Source organism: Carettochelys insculpta, chromosome 4 (genome assembly GCF_033958435.1).
Source record: "Carettochelys insculpta isolate YL-2023 chromosome 4, ASM3395843v1, whole genome shotgun sequence".
Classification (NCBI taxonomy): Eukaryota; Metazoa; Chordata; order Testudines; family Carettochelyidae; genus Carettochelys; species Carettochelys insculpta.
This window is the reverse complement of record NC_134140.1, coordinates 6,912,635-6,934,313: the sequence shown is the minus strand read 5'-3', so window position 1 is coordinate 6,934,313 and position 21,679 is coordinate 6,912,635. Positions and strand designations below refer to the sequence as shown.

The window sequence follows — 21,679 nt, the reverse complement described above, 5'->3', positions numbered from 1 at the left end:
TAGCCTTCCAATGTGTATTAGTTATTTCATGCCTTGGGACAATGGCATTGACTGCTCAATAAAGTGGCCGGATGTACATAATTGCATAGATGTCAACTTGGGAGTGTTTAAAAACAACTTTTACTTTTGAGGCTAACAAAAGCACACTGTAGAGGTAAAATGCCTTTTATTGGGTGAATGAGGAGAGCAAGGAACATTTCATTTACAATACTGTTATAGAAACTTCAAAGCCTCTTGCATTGCACAGAAGATAGTTATCAAAATAAAACAGACAAGTCAAAAAGAGGTGGTGAGTAAGAGAAGGTTGCAATAGATTCTCCAGCACTATCAAACTTGGAAATCAAAATTGATTTTTTCCCTCACTAAGAGATCAGCTCTACGAATGCCTCTGAGGGGTGTGGGAAAGTCAATAGCCTGTGTTACACGTGCTCTCTGATAGTTATGGTTCCTTCAGGCCTTGGAATCTAACATTAGAGCTTCTGCAACAAAAAAAGTAAACCCAGAAGGAGACCTAATCCCTGGTATTTGGATGCACGCTAACTTCTTTGTCACTCATTTACCTCACTCAACACCACTTTGCTATCATCCTAATTTCACTTTTAGCCAATCTTAAAATGGCAAAAAATGTCTTTTTAACTGGCACAATTCTGTTAATCAATTAGTGCAAAATACAAGAATTCCTAAGCAGCACAAATATAATCCTTGAAAGAGAAAGATATGTCCACAAATATAGGAATACAAGTCATTTATATATGGAATCAATTTTGGAAAAAAAAAAACAAACAAACAAAAAAAAAAACACATTTCAATTTGAGTCAACTGAGTCTTCACTGAAACAAAAGACTCATAGCACTGAATTCAGCCAAACACACACTATCCAGTGCTTCATAAGCTTCCCCCCAACTCTTTCAGCTAATGCAATTCAACTCTGAAATGTTCTAATCTTTATGCTCTTAAATTAGACACAAATGGCCAGCCACATTGACATGAGTGGTCATCTTGCAGTGTACATTGCTGAGGATGAAAAGTCCAAGTTCATATTCCTTTGCTACATAAGAAATTTGGTATACAGAGTGAATAGTGCAATGAATCCTCAGTATCATCTAATGATTGATTACATCTTTTGATAATTCTTGAGGTCCTAACAGATCTCACAATAAATAAATAAATAAAAAATAATCCCTCCATTTGGCAGATTTTGCTGAACAGTTCAACAAATCCAAAACCACTATTTTTCCCCTAACAAATTATAAAGGGATAGATGGGCTATAACCCAAAGTCAATCTTCCACTCTGACAATTACTAACCACAGATCTGTATCTACTAGTAAAGATTCTGAATAGATATTACTAGACTGCTGAAAGACTTTTTTCTCTAACTGAGCTTCACCCAAGCACTGGAGAAGATGTACATTCTCCTACCTTTCTCTCAAATTTTGGCACCAAAATAAAAACTCTCCTGTCATGACAAAAGGACACAGCAAAATTTGCCCTTAATATATCTTATAGAAATTACAGCTTGCCGCTTTTACCGCTTTGTGACCTTTCAGGCTTAAAATATAAAAGAAAAACAAAACAGAGCATGTCAATATAATTCCAGGAAAAAAAAAAATGGAAAAAAAAAGTTCTCAAAATAGTAATTCTGAATTTGTTCCAGCTGAAGATATAGACCTTGTGTCTCTTGGTTCATCACGAACCTTTTGCAGAAAAAAAGGACGCAAAAGACAATTGGCTTGTGTACACTAGCTCCCTACTTGAAAGGGAACATGGTAAGTAAGGTATGGGGAGATTATTAATGAAGTGCTGTGGTGCATATGCAGCACTTCATTAAACTAATTCTCCCCTGTGGCAATTTCAAAGTGTTAAACTTAAAAGTGCCAGCTCACATGTAGCCGCAGCTAACCCGCTGGTACTTCGAAGTGCCTGGGCAACTTCAAAGTCCCTTAACTCCTCAAAATTTTAACACTTGAATTTTAAATTTAAAAGTTTAAACACTTTGAAGTTGCCGTGGGCAAGAATTAGCTTAATTAAGAGCTGCATATTCATCGCAGCACTTCATTAATAATCTGACTCCTTACTTACCATGCCCCCTTCGAAGTAGGGAGCTAGTGTAGACACAGCCAATGTGCTGTTTCTTCAGGGGCAGATGTCAAAAATCACCTGTGTGTCACCATGAAGGGATGGTTTGAGTTGCACAAACAGAGTTACCATGAATGTCAAGGAATCCTCTGTGGTTTCAACAGAAATGCAGAAACCAAAACTTCTTTAAGGTACTCAGGATTACAGGCATAGAATACATGGTGTACTTATATTTAGCTTGAAACCCCAACTCTTCGCTTCCTTCTTGTATTGAAGCTTTTGCTTTCCTGAATCTCACACATCTCAGGGCTGGAAGGCACCTTGGGAGGTCACTGAGTCCAATTCCATCCCCCACCCACCCACCCACCCACCCCCCTCCTTTTTTTTTTTGTTTTTTGGTTTTTTTTGTTTTTTAAACTATTTGCCCCACATCCCTAAGAGGCCCCTTCAAGGAATGAACTCACAACCCTGGGTTTAGGAGACCAATGCTCAAACCACTGAGCTATCCCCTCCTGAAGTCCCTTCCAGTTCTATGAGATGTTTAAGATGCAAGGAAGTGAAGACTTGTGGTTTCAAGCTAAACAAACACAATATGTATACATAATTTACCTCATGTGTGGCTCGTCAATCCAAGGAAGACCTTAGTTCACTACATGATTCACACCTTCTATATTTGTAAACAACTAAGAAAGCTGAACAGTTCTTTAATACATACACAAGAAAAGAAAACTCACCTTCCTCAGGCATAGCTTGGGAACTGCTAGAATAAATATATGCTCCATCACCCCCTGTAAGCAAAGTGCCCAGGAAAGAATCATCTTCCTAAAAAGGAAATAAACATTTTACAGTAACTTTAGAGAGTGCATGGTTGACTATGTTTATTCATTCTGAACCTGATCAAGTTCTACCCTGCTTTACATGCTAGATTTACATTAAACAGTAAAAGGATGGTTTCAGCATTAAAATATACCACCCCTCAAAAAGAGAGAGATCTCTTGTCCTGGTCTGGTGACTCCACAAATGCAAGTTGAAGGATATTGCTCAGATATGGGATCATACAACTGGAAGGAACCCTGAGAGGGCATCAAGTCCAGTCCCCTACACTCATGGCAGGACCAAGCATCACCTAGACCATCCCTGACAGGCGTTTGTCTCATTTTCTCTTAAAAATTTCCAATGCTGGAGATTCCACAACCTCCTTTCGTAATTTATTCCAGTGCTTAACCACGATAGAAGTTAGGAAGCTTTCCTAATGACCAATATAAACTTCCCTGGCTGTAGTTTAAGCCTAGTGCTTCTTGTCTTTTCAGAGGTTAAAGAGAATATTTTTTCCCCATCCTCCTTGCAACAGCCTTTCAGGTACTCAAAAAGCTGTTATGTTCCCTCTCAGTCTTCTCTTTTCCACAAAACCAATTTTTTTTCAGTCTTCCCTCACAGTTCATGTTTTCTAGATCTTATTACATTGTTGCTCTTCTCCAGACCTTCTGCAGTTTGTCCACATGTTTTCTGAAAAGTGGCATCCAGAATGGAACACAGTACTCCAGTTGAGGCCTAATTAGTGCAGAGTAGAGTGGAGGAATGACTTCTCATATCTCGCTAACATTCCTGCTAATACATACCAGAATGATGTTTGCTTTTCTAACAGTAATGTCACACAGTTGACTCCTATTTAGTTTATGGTCCATTATGACCCCTAAACCCATTCCAGCCATGCTCCTCCCTAGAAAGTCATCTCCCATTTTGTATGTGGGAAACTGACTGTTCCTTTTTAAGTGGAGTACTTATGAAATTTCATTCTGTTTACCTCAGACCATTTCTCTAGTTTGTCCAGATCATTTTGAACTATGATCCTAACCTCCAAAGGACTTGCAACCCCTCCCAGCTTGGTATCAACTGCATACTTTATAAGCATACTATCCACGCCATTATCATCAAAATAATTGATGAAGATACTGAACAGAGCCACTCCAGAAAATGATCACTGTGGAACTCCACTTGTTATTCTCTTCCAACATGACTGCGAATCACTGGAAACTACTATAAACAGATCTCTAGTTCAGTGGCCAAGTTTCTTTGTCATTAAACAACAGCTAGCACAAAACCACATTTTATTCTGTAAAAGCAATTCTGAATAAAAATTTTTAATAAAAATACAAAAAGTCTAATTTTTTAAGAGTACCTGTCAGATCATTAATGTACTGAAAGTGAGAACTAACAAAAAAAAGAGTATTATGGTAAAGTTTAAATTGAACAAGGCTTTATCGGTGTATTAGACCATTTGACTAACTTTGTAAGTATTACACCTGTATCTGCATACCTGAAGATAAAATGGATCTAGTGGAACAACAAAGATCTGGAATATTGGGTGCATCTAAACTAGCTGGCTACTTCGAAGTAGCCGGCACAACGTCGAAATAGCACACGTCACGCCTACAGGCGCCGTGCACTATTTCAACATTGAAATGGACATTAGGCAGCGAGATGTCGAAATCACTATTCCTATCCAAAGATGGCAATAGTGCCCTACTTCGACGTTCAACGTCGAAGCAGGGTGTGTGTAGACGATCCACATCCCGCTACTTTGAAATAGTGGGGACCTCCACGGCAGCAATCAGCTGAAGGGTTGAGACGTGCTGTCCAGCCCCTGTGGGACTCTATGATCACCAGGCACAGCAGCCCTTAAACCACCACCTCCCCGGATTTCCTGTGGCAGGAAGCTGAGAGCGTGCAGGCAGCAGCACACGCATGTGCTAGCCCTGCATGCTTTCCACAGGCCTCGATCCACGCATTCACCAGCCATGGCAGCCAGCCAGCGGCCAGAGCACCCCCAGGGCTCCCCCCCCCTCGCGGACCTGGGCTCCCCCGGCAGCCATACAAGGGGCCAGAAAGTGGAAGGACCCCTCCTGGTCGGAGGCCGAGCGCCAAGACCTGCTGGGGCTCTGGGGTAAGGAGGAGGTGCTCCACGTCATGGGGAGAAGTGGCGGAACATGGAAGCATTCGCCTGACTGGCCGAGGGCCCAGCCGCACGGCATTGCCCTGCTCTGGACATGATCTGGAGTGCGGGCAAGATCAAGAAGTTGCGGCCGGGGTATGCCCGGGCCTGGGACTGTGTCAGTTGGTCTGGGGCTTCCCCAGCTGCTTGCCCGTATTACGGGGAGCTCAGGGCCATCCTGGGCCCCCGGGACACCTCGTCTTCCCAGGCCACACTGGACACCGCAAACAAGAAGTCCCAGCAGGCCTTGGAGCCAGAGTCTGGCCCAGAGGCCAGCCCCGAACCCTGGGGCCCACCCGAGGAGCCACCCCTCAACGACAGCGGAGGAGGGGTCCAGCAGCAAGGAGGAAGGGACTCCTCACAGACCTCCCTTCCCGGAGCACCAGCCGGGCATCCGCCCACCAGGGTTCCCCCAACTGCAGCAGTGCATGCCAGGTACGTACCCCACAGGGCACACATCTCCAGGCCATGGAGCTGGGGCACCAGACACAACCGGGAACCCCCTACTCCCCCAGCAGATCCAGCCACAGCATGGCCATCAGTGCCTGTCAGCACCCGCACACCAACACTGTGCCCTAACCCCAGGGGCAGGGGGACCATGCAATGGGGACACCACACCCACTGATGGGGACAGAGACCCAGCACCCAAGTGGGGACGGGGGCAAATGGGCCATGGGCCAGGGCACAGCACTCACAGCCTTCCCCTCCCGCTCTCCCTCCCTACAGCTGTGCCATCCAAGGCTCCAAGCAGCCAGGCACACTCCATGGTCCCCGAGAGCCCGCTGGAGGCCAGCCACCAAGCAGCACCCGGGGATACTTCCAAGGCCAGCAGGATGGGCACGCAACCACCGGACCCAGGGGGTGGCCCCCGTGGACTCCCAGCTCCTGGTGGCTCTCTGGCAGCAGTTAGAGGTGGCTGAGGAGAGGCTCTGCTTTGACAGGGAGGAGTCCACCCGGCGCCGGGTGGCATGGCGTGAATTCATGGGCCTCTTCCAGGACATAGCTGGGTCACTCCAGGAGGCTGTCGCCCAGCTCCTGACCCCCCTCCCCCCCCCCCCCCGCTGCCTCCCCCACCACCCTCCCTGGCGCTCCACCCGATGCTCCCCCGCCGCCCCGCCTGCCACGCTGCCTGCCAGCCCCCCAGGACCAGAGCCCACTGGGGCTGAAGACCGGCCAGTGAGGGCATCCCGGCCATATCTGCTGGTCCTCCCGGCTCCCAGTCGGCCGCGCCAGGGACTGGACGGGAGGGGCACAACCCATATGTGCCAGGGGTTTACCAGTTTTCAATAATCCACAGTTTTATTTTCCAAAGAACCCGAGACGTGTGCTTGTTGGGGGGATGGGGTGGGGGCGGTGTGACAGAAGCCCTCTGGGGAAGGCCAGGGAGGTGCTCAGGAATCTCTCTGATCAAAATGGGCCCGCAGGGCCCCACGGACCCTTACTCCCTCGCGGTGGGCCTGGTGACTGGCTGGAGGAAGCCCGTGCCGGTATCGACTGCCCACCCCTGGACGAAGCCTCCCCCTTACTCTTAACAACATTGTGGAATGTGCAGCACGCGCCCACAACCTGGGGGATGTTCTGGAGGCCGACATCCAGGCGGGCAAGGAGGCCCTGTCAGTGGCCCTTCCAGCAGCCGAAGGTCCTCTCCACCACCTGGCAGGCGTGGTTCAGTCGGGTGTTGAACTGCTCCTGGATGGCGGTGAGGTGGCCTGTGTACAGGCGCATGAACCAGGGCTGGAGGGGGTAGTCCGCATCTGCCACGAGGCAGAGGGGCACAGTGGTGTCCCCAAGAGGGATCTTCCTCTGGAGGATGTAGGTCCCTGCCTCCAGCCCACAGCACAGGCCTGAGTTCCTGAAAACGCAGGCGTCTTGTGTACAGCCAGGCCGACCCATGAAGACATCCTGGAAGTGGCCCCGGCTGTCCACTACGGCCTGCAGGAACATGGAGTGGTAGCCCCTCTGGTTGATGTGTCTTACCCCCGCTGTGGTCCGCGAATCGGGATGTGGGTCCCATCCAGGGCCCCGAAGCAGTTCAGGAACCCCATGGTAGCATATCTGATGACGGCTGCGTCCAGGTCCCCAAACTGGACAACCCTGTGGAGCAGCATGGCATTGAGCACATGGACCACCTGTGCGGAGGGAACATGAGCACTCATGAGGGTGTGCAGGGTGCCCCAGGCCCCTCCCCCCCGACCCTCCTCCTGGGCACCTCCCCAGGTACACCCCCCCCCAAGCCCCTCCCTCCACAGTCCCACACCCGGCACCCTCCCTCCCCGGCACCTCCCCCCTCACCCCCCAGGGATGTGTGCCAAGGCCTCCTTACCTCCATGATGACAGCCCCAGCTGTGGCCTTTCCCTCTGCAGACTGGTGTCCCACAAAGCGGGAGCTGTCTGGAGTGGCCAGCTTCCAGACAGCTACTGCAACCCTCTTCTCAACAGGTAGGGCGCGCCACATCTGGGACTCCTGGTGCCTCAGTGCGGGGGTGAGCCCCTGGCAGAGCTCCAAGAAGGTCTGCCAGTGCATGCGGAAGTTCCACAGCCACATGTTGTCGTCCCACTCCTTCATCACCAGCTGCTTCCACCACTCCGAGCTGGTGAGGTAGCTCCAGAGTCGGCAGAGCACCCGGCGGGGCAGGAACAGGGGAGCCCCATGGTCAGGGGCATCCTCATCTGCCTCATGGGAGGGTCCCCCTGCCAGGAAGCTGCTGGGCGGCTTCCCGTACAGCACTTAGCATGGCGCTTGCTCCCTGGGTAACTACCCGGAAGGCTTCCAGGTGCTGCTGCAGGTCCATAGCTGCTGTGCGTCGGTCTGCGAAAGTGTGGCTAGTGCTCTGCAGACCTCGTGCTGGGCAGGCCAGGTGTGTCTGGGAGCGGCCCTTTAAGGAGCAGCTTGCTCTTGCCCCAGAAGAGCTAGTCCAGCCTATGACCCCGTCCACAGGCTTTCCTAGACTCTTATTTCGACAGAGGGCACTTGTGTGTGTGCGGCTGCTCCACGTTTCCTTCCAGGGCGGCTCCTTTCGATATTCCCGTCACTACTTCGACGTTGAACTTCGACAGCAGCAGCCCCAGAGGATGTGTGGATGACATGCGTACAAGTAGCCTATTTCGATGTTGTTACTTCGAAATGGGCTACTTCGATGTAGTGTACTAGTGTAGACGTACCAATTATGTTAACAAGTAATTCTCCCCTCCACTGTTTTCTAAAATAAAATCTAATTATTTTTCATGTTCATAGAGCATGGCTTAGTTTTTATATGGTCAGTCTATTGAACTAAAAGCATGTTATACAATTTAATAGAAACATAAATTACAAGAATATACTTCTGTTGAAACATTCTGGCAGCTGCAATTTAAACCACAGATGCAAACTGCAGGTTTTGTAGATTTTTTCCAGATGCTGCATAATATTTTTCAGACTTCCTAAATATTTTCAATTAATTATTTTAGGCCTAGAGCCTGCTATAAATTTAAAAACATATCGTATTCTTGGTCTTTTCTGTACATATTTTTGATAACTGAACTCAAAGGGTAACATTATTTAAAACCAAAATTCCCATGCAGTCTAAGGCTCTGGCTACACTATGAGATAAATTTGAATTTAAGGCAGTTAGCTCAATATTACCATGTGACTGTCTTCACCGTAAATACCATTACCTCGATTTAGGGAGCACTAATATAGATATATCATCATCTGTACCTGCTGGGTGTAGTATCACATTCGAATTTACAAATTTGAATAAAGGCCAGCATGGAAGCACCACGCTTAAAAATCAAATTTATCAGCCCCCAAAGGTGTCCCATATGTAACCCACAATGCCCCTCAGTATTCTGCTCTGGCTGCTGCTCTCCAAGGGCACAGGAATTAGATAACAGGAAGACCGTGAATTTCAAATCAGGACCAGGAAGCCTGTGGCTGTGGGGTCATGTTTGTATGAGAGCCTGAGAAAAGTCTGTCTTTCTTTGCTGCTAATGCTGTAAAGTGCATCTACCCATTACAAACACAGCACAGAGTTCATAGTTCTGTCTCTACACTTGGTATTTTTTCTGTGCTGCCTGGCACCAGACACTGCCCTGCCGCACCACATGGCAGCAAGGCTGTTGTGGAGCTCCTGCTGGTATAAGAGTCCAAGAAACTTCTTCTCAGTGCTTCACATTTGAGTGCACTCCCCTGTCCCTCACAGATGCCACACAGTCAGGGTCTTTCCTATGCTCAACCACATCGTGTGGCTAGTCCGCAACCCACCAAAAGGAAGTGCCTGCCATTCGATGCTGACCATGCTGCCAGGCAGCCCAGGCCCTGGCTTGCGTGCGGTTAAGGGTCCAAGGGCACGAAAGATCTTCAGGTGCTTGTTACCATCTGTGGGGAGTGCTTCAACTGGCCCCCCCCACCAAAAGTATTTTCAGGGTATTGCTGCCACCGGAGTAACCGGAGTGGAGAAGTCTTCCCCAGCAGCTAAGATTTTTGCTGCCTTTCTGCCACCTGGAGGCTTGCACCTGGGGGCAGGAACAGTTCAAGTGACCCTCAGGCCATGGAGCCCACACCTGAAAGCCAAAAAGCACTTTTCAGGAACCACATCAACTGGCCATTCAACCTCCCAAACACCAAACCACCCCAAAGTGGCAATGAAATTTGGTGAGCCCTATCTCCCCTCTTGGCAAAGCCTGCATAGTGAAGAGGAAAGACAAAGATATTTTTTCCTAGCTTTTCCTAGCCTCTTCTATCCTTTTCTCCTTACTTTGGACCCCTTCACACAAGGAAGAGTGGGTGGAGGGCCAGTTGAGAATACAGACTGTGCACAGAAGCTGTATAGTGAACTTGGAACTCAAAAATTCTTTCCTCAGCAACTCTTTTTTTTCCCCCCCCACAAATCCTTACTATCTATTGTTTCACCATGCCTTTCATTGTCCCTGTATTATTTGCGGGGATGAGATGCAATCCAGGGAGGAGGGACAGTCAGAGGATGGCCTCTTGAAAAGACACACACTTGATGATTTTTATAAAATCCTTGGTAATTCAGTTTCAGCTATAGTTTTAAAAAGCAATTCAGTTATGGAATAGAGAGATGTCTGTTAATCTGGAGATTTGTTGATACCCTACTTTTCCTTCGTTCCCCCTGGAAAAATGAACATTTGCTTACCATGGGAGAGGAATGAGGGCAATGCAATGCGGGAAGATGATGTCAAACACCAACGAAAATACCCAGAATGCTATGGATATGAGGGGACTCTGGGGTAGGTTCCCACAGTGCACTGCTGCAACAGTCGATGTTTGATGATTGCATGTGGCAGCAGTAAGCAGACTTTGAAGAGCACGTGAAGAGGTGAGGATAGTCAGATTTGAACGTATAAAATCCAGCGTTACAAAATTGGTATTAAGAAACTTGAATTTTATCTCATAGTGTAGACCTAGCCTCAGTAACATAAGTCTATGGTGTTAGTTTTTAGCTGCTCGTTTGGAATAAAGAAAACCTAAAACTGAGTTTGTCATATTCACACTTATTTTATACAATCCAATTTAAAGGTGAATTAAAAAATACATTATGCGCAGTCCATTATACAAGTACATTATTTGTGACTATAAGATCTTGAAAACAGCGCCTTTAAGTTTTGACTAAATAAGCTTACCTTGGATAATCAGTTAATTTAAGGCACTATATCATTACACACCTTCACTATTTGCTGCACCATTTCAGACAGTTTCACTTCATTATCTTCAACCTGCAGGCAAATATCAAACTGCAATTTCCATTCATATTCACAGTGAATTAACGAACTGATTTTAAAACTTGATTTGATAGAAAAATGGGAAACAAGTGTCCTTTACACAACTTTAGTGGCAGCCTGGGTGACTAATGAAATTTAAAGGCGGGGCTAACAAGATTCTGCACTCAAAGCCTCCTTTGCACCTTTGCAATTCTGCACTGCTGAGAGGACCAAAAGGGCCCACACAATAAGTTTAACATCCAAGGGAACGCTCCAGTTGAAGCAGCCTCTAAAAGGTCAATCCTTCCTCAGATAATATGTAGCAAACACTCAGAGATCAGCTACTCAGATGATGTAAAGGAGCTACCTGAACTCAGGATCTGGTCTGAGGTCTTCTATTTTGTAGAAGGAATTCTACACTGACAAAACGCATTGGACAACCAAGCTCTACAAAATGCTACTGTTTATGTCTCCGAAAAAAAGACTGCCGGTTTAGATAAACCTTGCAACCATTACTTAATTTTACATTTTGGACCGACAGTATGAGTGAATACCTTCAGCTCATGTTCAGGTTCTTTAAAAGAAGTATTACTCACCAATAAATGGGTTTACAGAGGATTCACGTATCCTTTATATATTTACTTATTTTTTGATTCTTGGTGGAATACATTTACAAAACTTACAGGCTGTGAAGCGCTTAAGTTGCAGTATACTAACCGGCCAAGAAAGGTATCTTGGGATAACTGCAGTCAGAATGATGTAGCTGGTTTCTGTAGTAATACTGCCATCTACAGGAAAGCAAATGTACAAGATAAAACAGAAGTACTATGGTAACTACTGACAGCTTATTAAACCCCCCAGATTGCCTACTGGTCTCAAATTCCAGCAACTAGGACTTCAAGTTGCTATTAGTTTACCTATAAAATACGTCTTCCCTAAACACTTATGTTTCTTACATGCAGACCCACCGACAATGGGGGCGGGAGGGAGTGGCAAATGGGGCAATAGCCTTGGGGCCCAGTCTTTGAAAGGGGCACGGAGCACTGGCTGCTGCTGCTCCCACTTTCACAGTGGCAGCTGCCAGAGCTCTGGGCTTCTCTCAAGTGCTGCAGCAGCACTGCTCCACCACTGCCACAGCTCTGAAGGGAGGAGGCTGGCAGCACAGCGGTCCAGGTGATACTGAGGGCCAACTGCCCTAGCACTACCTTTTCCACCTCAGTCCCACCCCTACCAGGAGTGCAGAGCTGAGCCCCCTCCCCACTGCTTACATGACTGGAGCCACAGCCTTTTTAGTACCATTACCCATCCATCAGATACACTGCACAACACATTGATCAACAGTCCTGATTTCTCTCTAGGATTCTTATTTGCCTTGTGAGCTGGGGAAGCAGGGGAAAATGAAAGCCAGCTTTGGGAAGAAAATAAATCCTGACCAAGATTAAACCAAAAGCAATACTAGATATATAACTGCTGTTAGTTTAAGAGTTAGCAATTCACCAGGAATCAGACACTGCTCAGCAGGCATGAAGAAGGAACTGATACACCTGGTGAGAACCCCATGTCTTGACCAAATTTTCTATCTTATGCTATGGGAATTCTTAACCCAAAAACCAGTTGTATTACAAAAGCCTTTCGATTTTTCTATTCTGGCATTATGGAAAATATATAGTGGGGTTTCAAGCTGGTTGCAAGTTAGCTACTGAACGATTTTAAAACAAGACTGGTCTACAAAGCAAACAAACGTCACATCCATTTCTTTTTTAATTGTCATTTACTCATTTTCACCTTTGCTGTAAATACTACAGAGCTGAAAAATATATGGAATAATGAAAGATATAGGGAAGCTCCTATTTGTCTCTTATAATACAAGGACAAGTGAATATTGAACACCACAAGGCTGAGAAAGTAATTATGCATGAGATCCTTTCATCTGGCAATCCTACTAAGTTTATAGCAGAAACAAACAAGTCCTTCAGATTAGTTGAAGGAGAGAAATGAATATTAGCTTCTCCCTTAAACAACTGGATTATTTGAAAATTAAAAGTTTGGTTTGGTCTTTACTTAGTAAAATCTTCAAAATAGCAGCTGTAAAAAGATATTTTACTACCTTGCTTAATTGCACTATGAATTAAGAAAAAACAAAGATTGACCGACAGCAATGCTCATGCAAGAGCCTGAAACAGCTGAAATAGTAACCTTTTTCTTTTACAAATATCTGTGATGCCAGAAATGATTCTGAGAAGACTACAGATCCCAAGCATCCTCTTCCTCCGAGCACATCTGGAATGTCGTATATTGTCATAGCCGCCTGTAACAAGTGGGGAGGAGAAGAGGGAAGAGAAGAAAGCCTTTTAGAATTTATCTAAAATTTTGTTAGAATCAAAACAACAGAGTTTACATTTGAGCTGCTTAAGACATTACACTGCCACACAAATAGAAATGGAGACCCCTGGGATGTTGTCCAATGTAACTAGAGTGTTGCCTCAAATCATAAACCTCGCAAATCTCAACTCAAAACGTAATTGTCTTTCAAACATCTTTGATGTAATCTAGGTACCCCTAAATACAGCACCGGCTTTGTAATCACAGCTATAAACTAACCAGCACTAACACAAAATCTATGTTAGCTTACAGTGGGAATTAACAAGAAATGTTATGTTCTATTAACAGAGCTATCATTAGCTCTATTGGATGAATTAATCATATTATTGCTCAAGAGAAAATGCCTTTCTGTAGCTTCAAACTTAACTTTAATAACCTATTTGTCAAATGCAGCACCTATGAAGAAGGAACAATGCAATGTCTCACATAGTAAAATATTATCCCATACTTCACACCATGGACTCTATGCAGTAGGGAATAACAGAGGCATAAGAGCAGACAGCTAAGAGACTTCAGGACCAAGGGATAAACAAGGACTAAATCAATTAAAAAAAAAACCAGTCACATGATAAAACAACTTATGAAGCTGTTATTTCGAGTGTTTCAAAAACCAAGAAAAATGTGGTTAAACCTTCTATACCTAAACATATAATACCTAAGTCTCCAGTTTATCCATGTATCAATGGATAATGTCATAACTGCTTATATTATCTTTGCTGGTGACTTTTTTTCTGCATTTGAATTTTGTAAGCTTGTGTGTTTCAAAATCTACTTAGCTATAAACTGACAGAAAATTGTTAGGTTTTGAGTTTCTTTAAAATGAAACTAGCATCAAAATTATCTCTATTGGAGTAAAAGGTGCACAGAGCTGGATTTGGTGAACTCCTGCTGGGTAATTATTTTAATTTTCAGAAGACAGATGAGCAACACAGATGTCCAAACCCTTCACTTTTTGTGGACATCGAGCAATAGTTGCCACTTCACAAGACAGCAGATTCGAAAGTCTTCTGCAAAACTGGTAATTCAGGCACCACAGTCAGTGTGTACAGTTATGGTCTAACTGCTTGCTCTGCACTGCTGGCTTTCCTCAGCTGCTCCCCCCGCCACCTCTTTAACAAAACAAAAACAGGCACTGGGATGGAGAGAGCTCATTTGGGGAATGACAGAGTGCAACTGCAAAGCTCTTGCTTCAGAATCTCATTTGTTTCTATTCTTGAATACTTTGGTGATCTGCCAATAGCCGTTTGAGAGTTCTATCTATGAATTCACGTTTGCTGGGTCGCAACTACTGCATCACCAGGATGTGCAATCCTACAAGTGTGAACCTGCAGAGGCTGAAGAAATAAATTATTGCAAAGGCTCTCAGCATAACATGGTCCTAACACATACCCCAAAGATATTTTTAAACTGATGCATGCTAAATAATTTCCAACCTTTTAAAGGTTAGTGTATTTGACCTATGTCCCCTTTTATCCTAGCCCACACACTTGCTACTTTTTGCTGTCTCTAAACCTTATTCTGTTTGTTCTATTTTCCTCCCTACCTTTTCTTCTCTCCATTTGTTTACATTCAGATTTTCAAAGTCTTCCCTTTCTGCACTTATTCACCAGTGTCTTTCAGTTCTAATGGGGTCAGAAGAGATCGCAAGGATCATGCCCAGTTTTCCTTCGTCTCTAAAGCAGAAAAAGCCTCATTTTGGGAAATACTGCAATGTGGATTCTGAAGCCTAAGGAGACGCCTGGATCTAGTGTTCTGAACTACTGCATAACACGGCCAAGCCATTAAATTTCATCCAGCTACCTCTAATGTGGTCAACAACTTGTGTTTGGCTAAAGCGTATCTTCAAAACGAGTTACCTTTCCAGATTTGAAGACGATGAAGATGAAGTAGCCACAATTTCCATTCATTGTTTATTCAATGGTCACTCAAACAACCGTTAAAAATGAGTCCCTTATTTCTAGTTTTCACTAGTCTGGCTTCTAATTTTACTTGTCTTTAAAAAAAGTCCATGAGTATTTAAAATACTTAGCACTAAATTAAACAAGTTTCTTGCCTAGACCTTAAAGATTACATTTGTTTCTTTGAAGAGCTTTATTTACGTAGCGGGGCAGCGACAATGAAGAAGTTAAGTATCTCATCCAAGACCACACAAATATACCAAGGACAAGAAATCTGTTTCAGAAAACAGAATCAAATCCAGATCTCTTAAGTCCAGGTTCCCTGCCCTAGTTACTGGGCTAAGGTCTCAAACTGCATCAAGAACTAACAAAAGGCAATTAAAAGCCTTTCGCTACAAGTTGCTGCACTGAAAAGCCATCTACGAAAGACAGTAATTTGCTGCAGCTCAAAAATCTTACAACTTAAGTCCATCTAACCCTTGGCTGTACTTTGAGATTGAGAGCTATTTACATTTATATATAGTAGTTCACCATGGCAGAGATTATTATTTCATTTAGCACATTGCTGAAGTTACCACACGATACTGAACAGCTCTACTTACTGTTTTAACTAAGTACAGGCTATCCTCATTATCCAACGGAATAATTCTAAAAACAGAATAATATTTCAATATTTAACAACTAAATCATTTTACAATACCCATCCAGAATAATTACTTCTACTTGAAAGAGTTCTAGTTCACAAGGGGATTTTAGTCAAACAGGTAAAATGCAGCTAAAATTTGGTTTTACATACTGTGGTAAAACATAAAATACTCTAAGTCTGAGAAAAGTTTGTTCAAACAATTTATTCTTCAATGAAAACTTCAAATGTGCTCCTGCTGCTCCTATATATTAACAAAGCTAATAAAGATGCTCTACGCAGCTGTTTTATTTTTAAAGTATTACTCAGTTTCCATAACAAACACACACACACAGACAGAAGGATAACAAGCCATTAAGTTGCCTCTGTGTACAAATGTTAAGGCATTTAATATTTGCTTTCATCTGCTGCAACAAACTTAAAGATCATAATGTCTTCCAGAATGCATTTTGTTAAGTCTAAAATACTACGTTTATTCCTGACTAGCATTAAAATTACCTATTCCCCCACCCCCCATACAAAACAGAAGACAATACTGACCTTCCATGATTATTCACAGCTTGAATCTGAAAAGCTATTTTGGAACTGTGTACAAAAATAAAGAGCATTCAGTTAAAAAAATTAATTCCTAGTAATCTGCTAACAACTAAGCTTCTCTATACTTGCAGTGGCATGTAGGGTATGTGCAGCTACACATGGCAGTCAAACATTCTGGCAGGGGGATGGCACTGAGGAAAAGCTCCGTCAACCATTACCTGCTCCCAGTCTTTTTCACTGTGATGATTTTAACAGGCAAAATTGCGGGACGTCACACAGTTAAAATCAGATCAGCATGGAGAGGCACTGTTTGGGCACATAGATACCTATGAACACAATCTAGGCTTTAGATACTGATGGTGCACTTCTTTTCCCCTAATCCATGCTTCACCAGCTATACTGCTTTTTATACCTATCGTAGCCAGGCACGCAGCGTTTGTATACTGCAGAAAATGCTTAAATCATGACATTTATGCATACTAAACTACATGCAAAGAAAATCATAGTTTCAAGGTTAAAATAACTTTCCAAGTATCGAGGACAGGGGTCAGCAACCTGTGAGCCGCATGTGGCTCTTTAACAATCTACTTGCAGCTCTAGGGCCTGCCACTGCTTAAACTGAATTTAGGGATTGTTTTTCTTTGCTTAAGCAGCAGCCTCCAGAGCCACTGAGCAGTCAGCGGCGGCAGGGAGACCTGCAGAAGTCAGCCAGTATGGCAGGGAGCTGCCCATCATACACATGGGAGAAGCCTGCAACAGAGTGGGTAGAAGGGGCGGCTGAACCTGTCAGAGCCACCCCAGAGGAGGCAGTGGCAGGGGAAGCAGTGGGAGGGTAGCAGCAGGGGCCGACATGAAGGAGAGCTACACTCATGCTTTGAGGCAGGTTAAACCTGGAGATGGAGGGTGAGAGGCAATTTGAGGCTGAAGGGGTTAAACAGAGATGGACACGACGGTTTGCGGGAGGGTGGGGGGGGAGCTTGGGGATGGGGGTAACAACTTTCTAACAGCTAGCAATCATGTGCACTGTTCTTAAAATAGGGGTTACAAAAAGTACGGTTTGATATTATTTATTTATTATTTTTATATATTTATTAAGGACTGTCTTGTATTCATGTGCACTGCGGATCCTGAAGTATTGATTTTGTAACTGAATTTGAAAAAATGTCTTTTCTTGTGATTTTGGTTGCACACCCCTGAGCTACGAGCATGTTATGAGGAAGAACAACAAAATTATTCCATATTTGATTAAAATCTGCAACTTAGAGATAAAAAAAACAAGGAATGTATTTTAATTAAGTGCAACTTTTCTCCAAAGAAAAACAAGTGACTTAAGACAACATAAGCAGAAAAGTTAATAAATATCTGAAATCACATACCGCCAGGCAGTTTTAAATTGTGTTAGATGAAAGGAATCAAGCACAGACAGAAAAATTTCCTCTGCTGTCTCTTTTGCCTACAAAAACACCCAGAAAGTTATATTATGCTTACAAAATTCCCATTAGAGATACATACACATGTTGAACAAAAACCACACCCAAGGCAGAAGCAGCATAATACCACCGATCAGCCAGACTATTGAGTGCCCAGGATTACTAACCAACTTGACCCAGTCATACACACACCTTGCCTCAGTACGTATAAAACTTTGAAACAGCACTAATTGAAGTGAACGTATCAGGAATCCTGCTGAAGGTCACCAAACCATTGTAAAGCTCATGTACATTGACCATTCATGCTTTTGACGTCTTATTTAAACAAGGTTTAAACCAAGTTAAAAATGATATGGGCTTTACTGTAATGTTTACATGAAAGCCAAAATATAACATGGCAATGGTGGAATTTTATTCAGAAGGCATTCCTTAAAGTCAGATGCATGTAACATTCTATAGACAATATCAACAGGTTAATTTCTCCTTCAACATACAGAACAAGTATTTTAAATTACCTTGGTTGCACTGGAAGTTTTGGCATAGCATGCGATACCAGCAAGTACAGCCTCTACAACAGCAGCATAGATCTGGGACAGCAGCCTTCTGAAAAGACAAATACGACCATAACCTTTGGCTTTAGCAATTCATGTTGTTACTTTAAATAATGGAAGAAAGAGTAAGATATTATCTTCTCTCAAGAATCCAGAAGGAAGCAAGACACACAATGCCTCATTTTTAAAAAGAGTATGCACCTCTTAAAATCCCTAGTTTTGTGCCTAATTGATTTATTTTCACGACATTTCACATCTTTTTGAGAGGGGACAAAACCCAATCTTTATTTTAAAAAGTGGTCAGTGATGGAGAATCCATCACAGCCTTAAGTTGTTCCAGCTACTCATACCACTAAAAATATATGCCTTTTTCCCAGTCTGAATTTGTCTAGTTCCAACTTATAGCCATTGGATTTCATTAGATCTTTTTTCCACAAACTGAAGGGCCCACTATTGTTGCTCCCTAAGTAGGTAGTTATAAACTAAAGTCACCCCTTCACCTTCTCTTTTTTAAACCAAATATACCTCAATTAGTCTACCCCTAGGCATATTTCCTAATTCTTTGACCATTCTTCTAGCTTTTCTCTGATATTTCACCCACTTATCAATCAAAACAAAAAGGCAGTAAAATAGTGCTTTAAAGACTAACAAAATAATTAGGTGAGCTTTCGTGAGACAGACCCATTTCTTCAAACCATAGCCATATCAGAAGAGACTCAATATTAAAATGTTGGCTGACCCGTTTGTGGACCAGGAGTGCTTTTATATCTGTTTCGTGCCCATTCATGGGCACAAAACAGACATAAAAGCACTGCTGGTCCACAAACCGGTCAGCCAACATTTTAATGGAGTGGGCCGTACTGTTAATGACTTAAAAGTCTGCATTTTACTGAAGAGGAATTTTCACAACAGTCGTGAAAGAGAGGCTGCTGAACTCTTTTATATTGAAATTCGACACATTAACACATGGTTTAAACTAGGATGTGAATTTTCTGGGCTCTTTTGCACACTTGGCTTAATCTAATTCTTGATTCCCTCCTCCCCTCATCCCTCTACTCTCTGATTTGCTCACCTTGATCATTTTTTCTTCTGATTTGTCAACCTTGATTACTCTTTTTTGGTTCTCTGTACCTTAAATACCCAATCTGTTCTGGTATGGCTATGGCCTGAAGAAGCAGGTCTGTCCCATGAAAGCTCACCTAAATAAATTATCTTGTTAGTCTTTAAAGTGCTACTTTACTACTTTTTTGTTTTGATAGTATTTTGACTAGCACGGCTTTCTCTCTGTTACTATTCAACTCACCAATATGCTTCTACGGTGGCAATAGAACAGGACATGGCATTTCAGCAGTAGTTGCACCACCACCAAATAAAGTGATAAGCTCTACTCCTACTCAAGTTTCCATTTCTTATTCACCCAAGGGCCACATTCACTCTTTTGGCCAGGGTATTGTTCTGAGAACACATTTCCAGCATGACAGCTACATCTTTTTCAGAGTCGCCACTTCGCAGGATGGAGTCCTGTATCCTGTACAGACCAGTTGTCATTCACTCCAGAGTTCTGAAAGAACTCAAATGTGAAATAGCACAACTATTAACTGTGGCTGGTAACAGCCTTGAAATCAGCTTCTGTACCTAATGACTGGAAGATAGCTAATGTAGCTAATATTTAAAAAGGGCTCTAGAAGTGACCCTGGCAATTATAGGCCAATAAATTTAACCTGAGTACTGGGCAAGTTAATTGAAAATGTAGTAAAGAACAAAACTGTCAGACTCAGATGAACATGATTTGTTGGGGAAAGTCAACATGTGCCTTACCAGTCTACTAGAATTCTTTGCTGGGGGTGTCGATCATATGGACAAGGGCAATCTAGTGGATATAGTATACTTAGATTTCCAGAAAGCCTTTGACAAGGATCCTCACCAAAGGCTCTTAAGTAAATCATCATGGGATAAGAGGGAAGGTCCTCTTGTGGACTGATAACTGGTTAGACAGGAAACTAAGGACAGAAATAAATGGTTAAGTTTTCAGAATGGAGAGTAGTAACAACTCTTGAATCCCTCCAGTCTGGCACCCTTATGATCTGAGTGCTGCTCAACAAGAAAATTTGCCAGACCATGGGAGGTCAATATTGTCTAGCAGCATTACCAACATTTCCACAGCCTACTAGACTCTTGGAAGAAATGTAGGGGTAAATTAGAGCTAAACAGCAGCACAGAACACTGACAGCCAGGACCAGTGGCCAGAAACAAACTTTGTGACCATAGGAAATGTGGCCACACAAACGATAAGTGGACATCCAGCTAACTAAAATCATACTGTACCATGGGTATTGCTGGACAAGAGAGGTTCAGTCTGTAATGTAATGGAAACAGTTACCCTTTGATCTAGTTTTTATTTGGCCCACACTTGAATAGTAGATATAAACAAGCACTTAATTGGATACTTGAGAAGAAACAGAAGACGACAAGGAAGAACTGACAGAAGGTGGTGACAAGAAAATGAATGCACAAGCTCTTCAACTAGGGTGAACCAAAACTAGCAAGTACAGTAAGGTCTCAACAGGCACGAGGGTTCTGTGTTGAGAACCCTTGCGAATGTTGAATTTCACCAATAGAGCAGCCGTTCCTCGCCCGGGGCCCTGAGGGAAGCGACTGCACACAGCTGCTTGTGAATTTGCAAACTTTATGTTTGCGAATGCTGAGACACTACTGTATCCATAACTGGTGAAAAAACTGGATTGCCCTGTGTGTCAGCTATACAGGAACAACTAAAATGTAAGACCTAAATTATTTTTCTGTATTCAACATGGTTTTGGTGCTTCAGTGAGATGGCATCATGTAATAGTCCTTTCATATCAATTTCCAGATTTCTCATCATTCAAGCACATGGTTAACAAAATCTGTCCTACATATAAACAAAGTTCTATTAAATAAACAAAACTGCATTTTAAGTATCACCAGGCATCCCCATCTAAACAGAGGCTTGGAACCTACTATCACCTGAGGAAAAGAGGGGAGAAGGTAGTAAAAATGGATAGCTTACATTTGTTTAATTTTCTCGTGCATCTCATTGTCATTTCCTGTATGAAAATGAAATATTTCAAGTTAGTTTTAAATACTATCACATTAGGTTATGCAACATATTTTATGCAAAGGGTATCTACTTTTAAAAGCAGAATTAAGAATTCAAAAAAGTCTAAACAATTGTTATTTACATTTTACTTGCAGAGTAGTCTTTTCTTCTTGTTTTATATGAATTCTTTACAAACTCTGGCTGCTAGTTTTGTTCAGGATCTTGCTTTATTAGGTAGGTTTTGTTAAAACCCATGCACAAAAAAAATCAGGACAAAATTTTGGCCACAACTTGTAACAGTATGTGCAGTACCATAGTGAAGATAAACATTTCAAACCTGGGAGCCTGAAGGTAAGGTAAACTCCTAATTTAGCAGAAACTCCCCAATT

At 43.2% G+C, this 21,679-nt stretch overlaps 1 protein-coding gene across 2 annotated transcripts in view; it reads right to left on the bottom strand.

Moving 5' to 3' along the window:
* The window catches only part of DNAAF9 (dynein axonemal assembly factor 9), a 114,092-nt gene that overhangs the window by 43,398 nt on the left and 49,015 nt on the right, over positions 1-21,679 (bottom strand). The window contains exons 12-20 of one of the 2 annotated variants that reach the window (XM_074992223.1): positions 21,261-21,297; positions 18,179-18,266; positions 17,610-17,686; positions 16,237-16,281; positions 15,656-15,701; positions 12,970-13,081; positions 11,491-11,561; positions 10,738-10,788; positions 2,813-2,900 (exon numbers count right to left, since the gene is read on the bottom strand). In XM_074992223.1, the coding sequence (XP_074848324.1) occupies positions 2,813-2,900; positions 10,738-10,788; positions 11,491-11,561; positions 12,970-13,081; positions 15,656-15,701; positions 16,237-16,281; positions 17,610-17,686; positions 18,179-18,266; positions 21,261-21,297 (615 nt within the window). The remainder of the gene's footprint in view (positions 1-2,812; positions 2,901-10,737; positions 10,789-11,490; positions 11,562-12,969; positions 13,082-15,655; positions 15,702-16,236; positions 16,282-17,609; positions 17,687-18,178; positions 18,267-21,260; positions 21,298-21,679) is intronic. The other variant, XM_074992224.1, reaches the window with a different exon arrangement.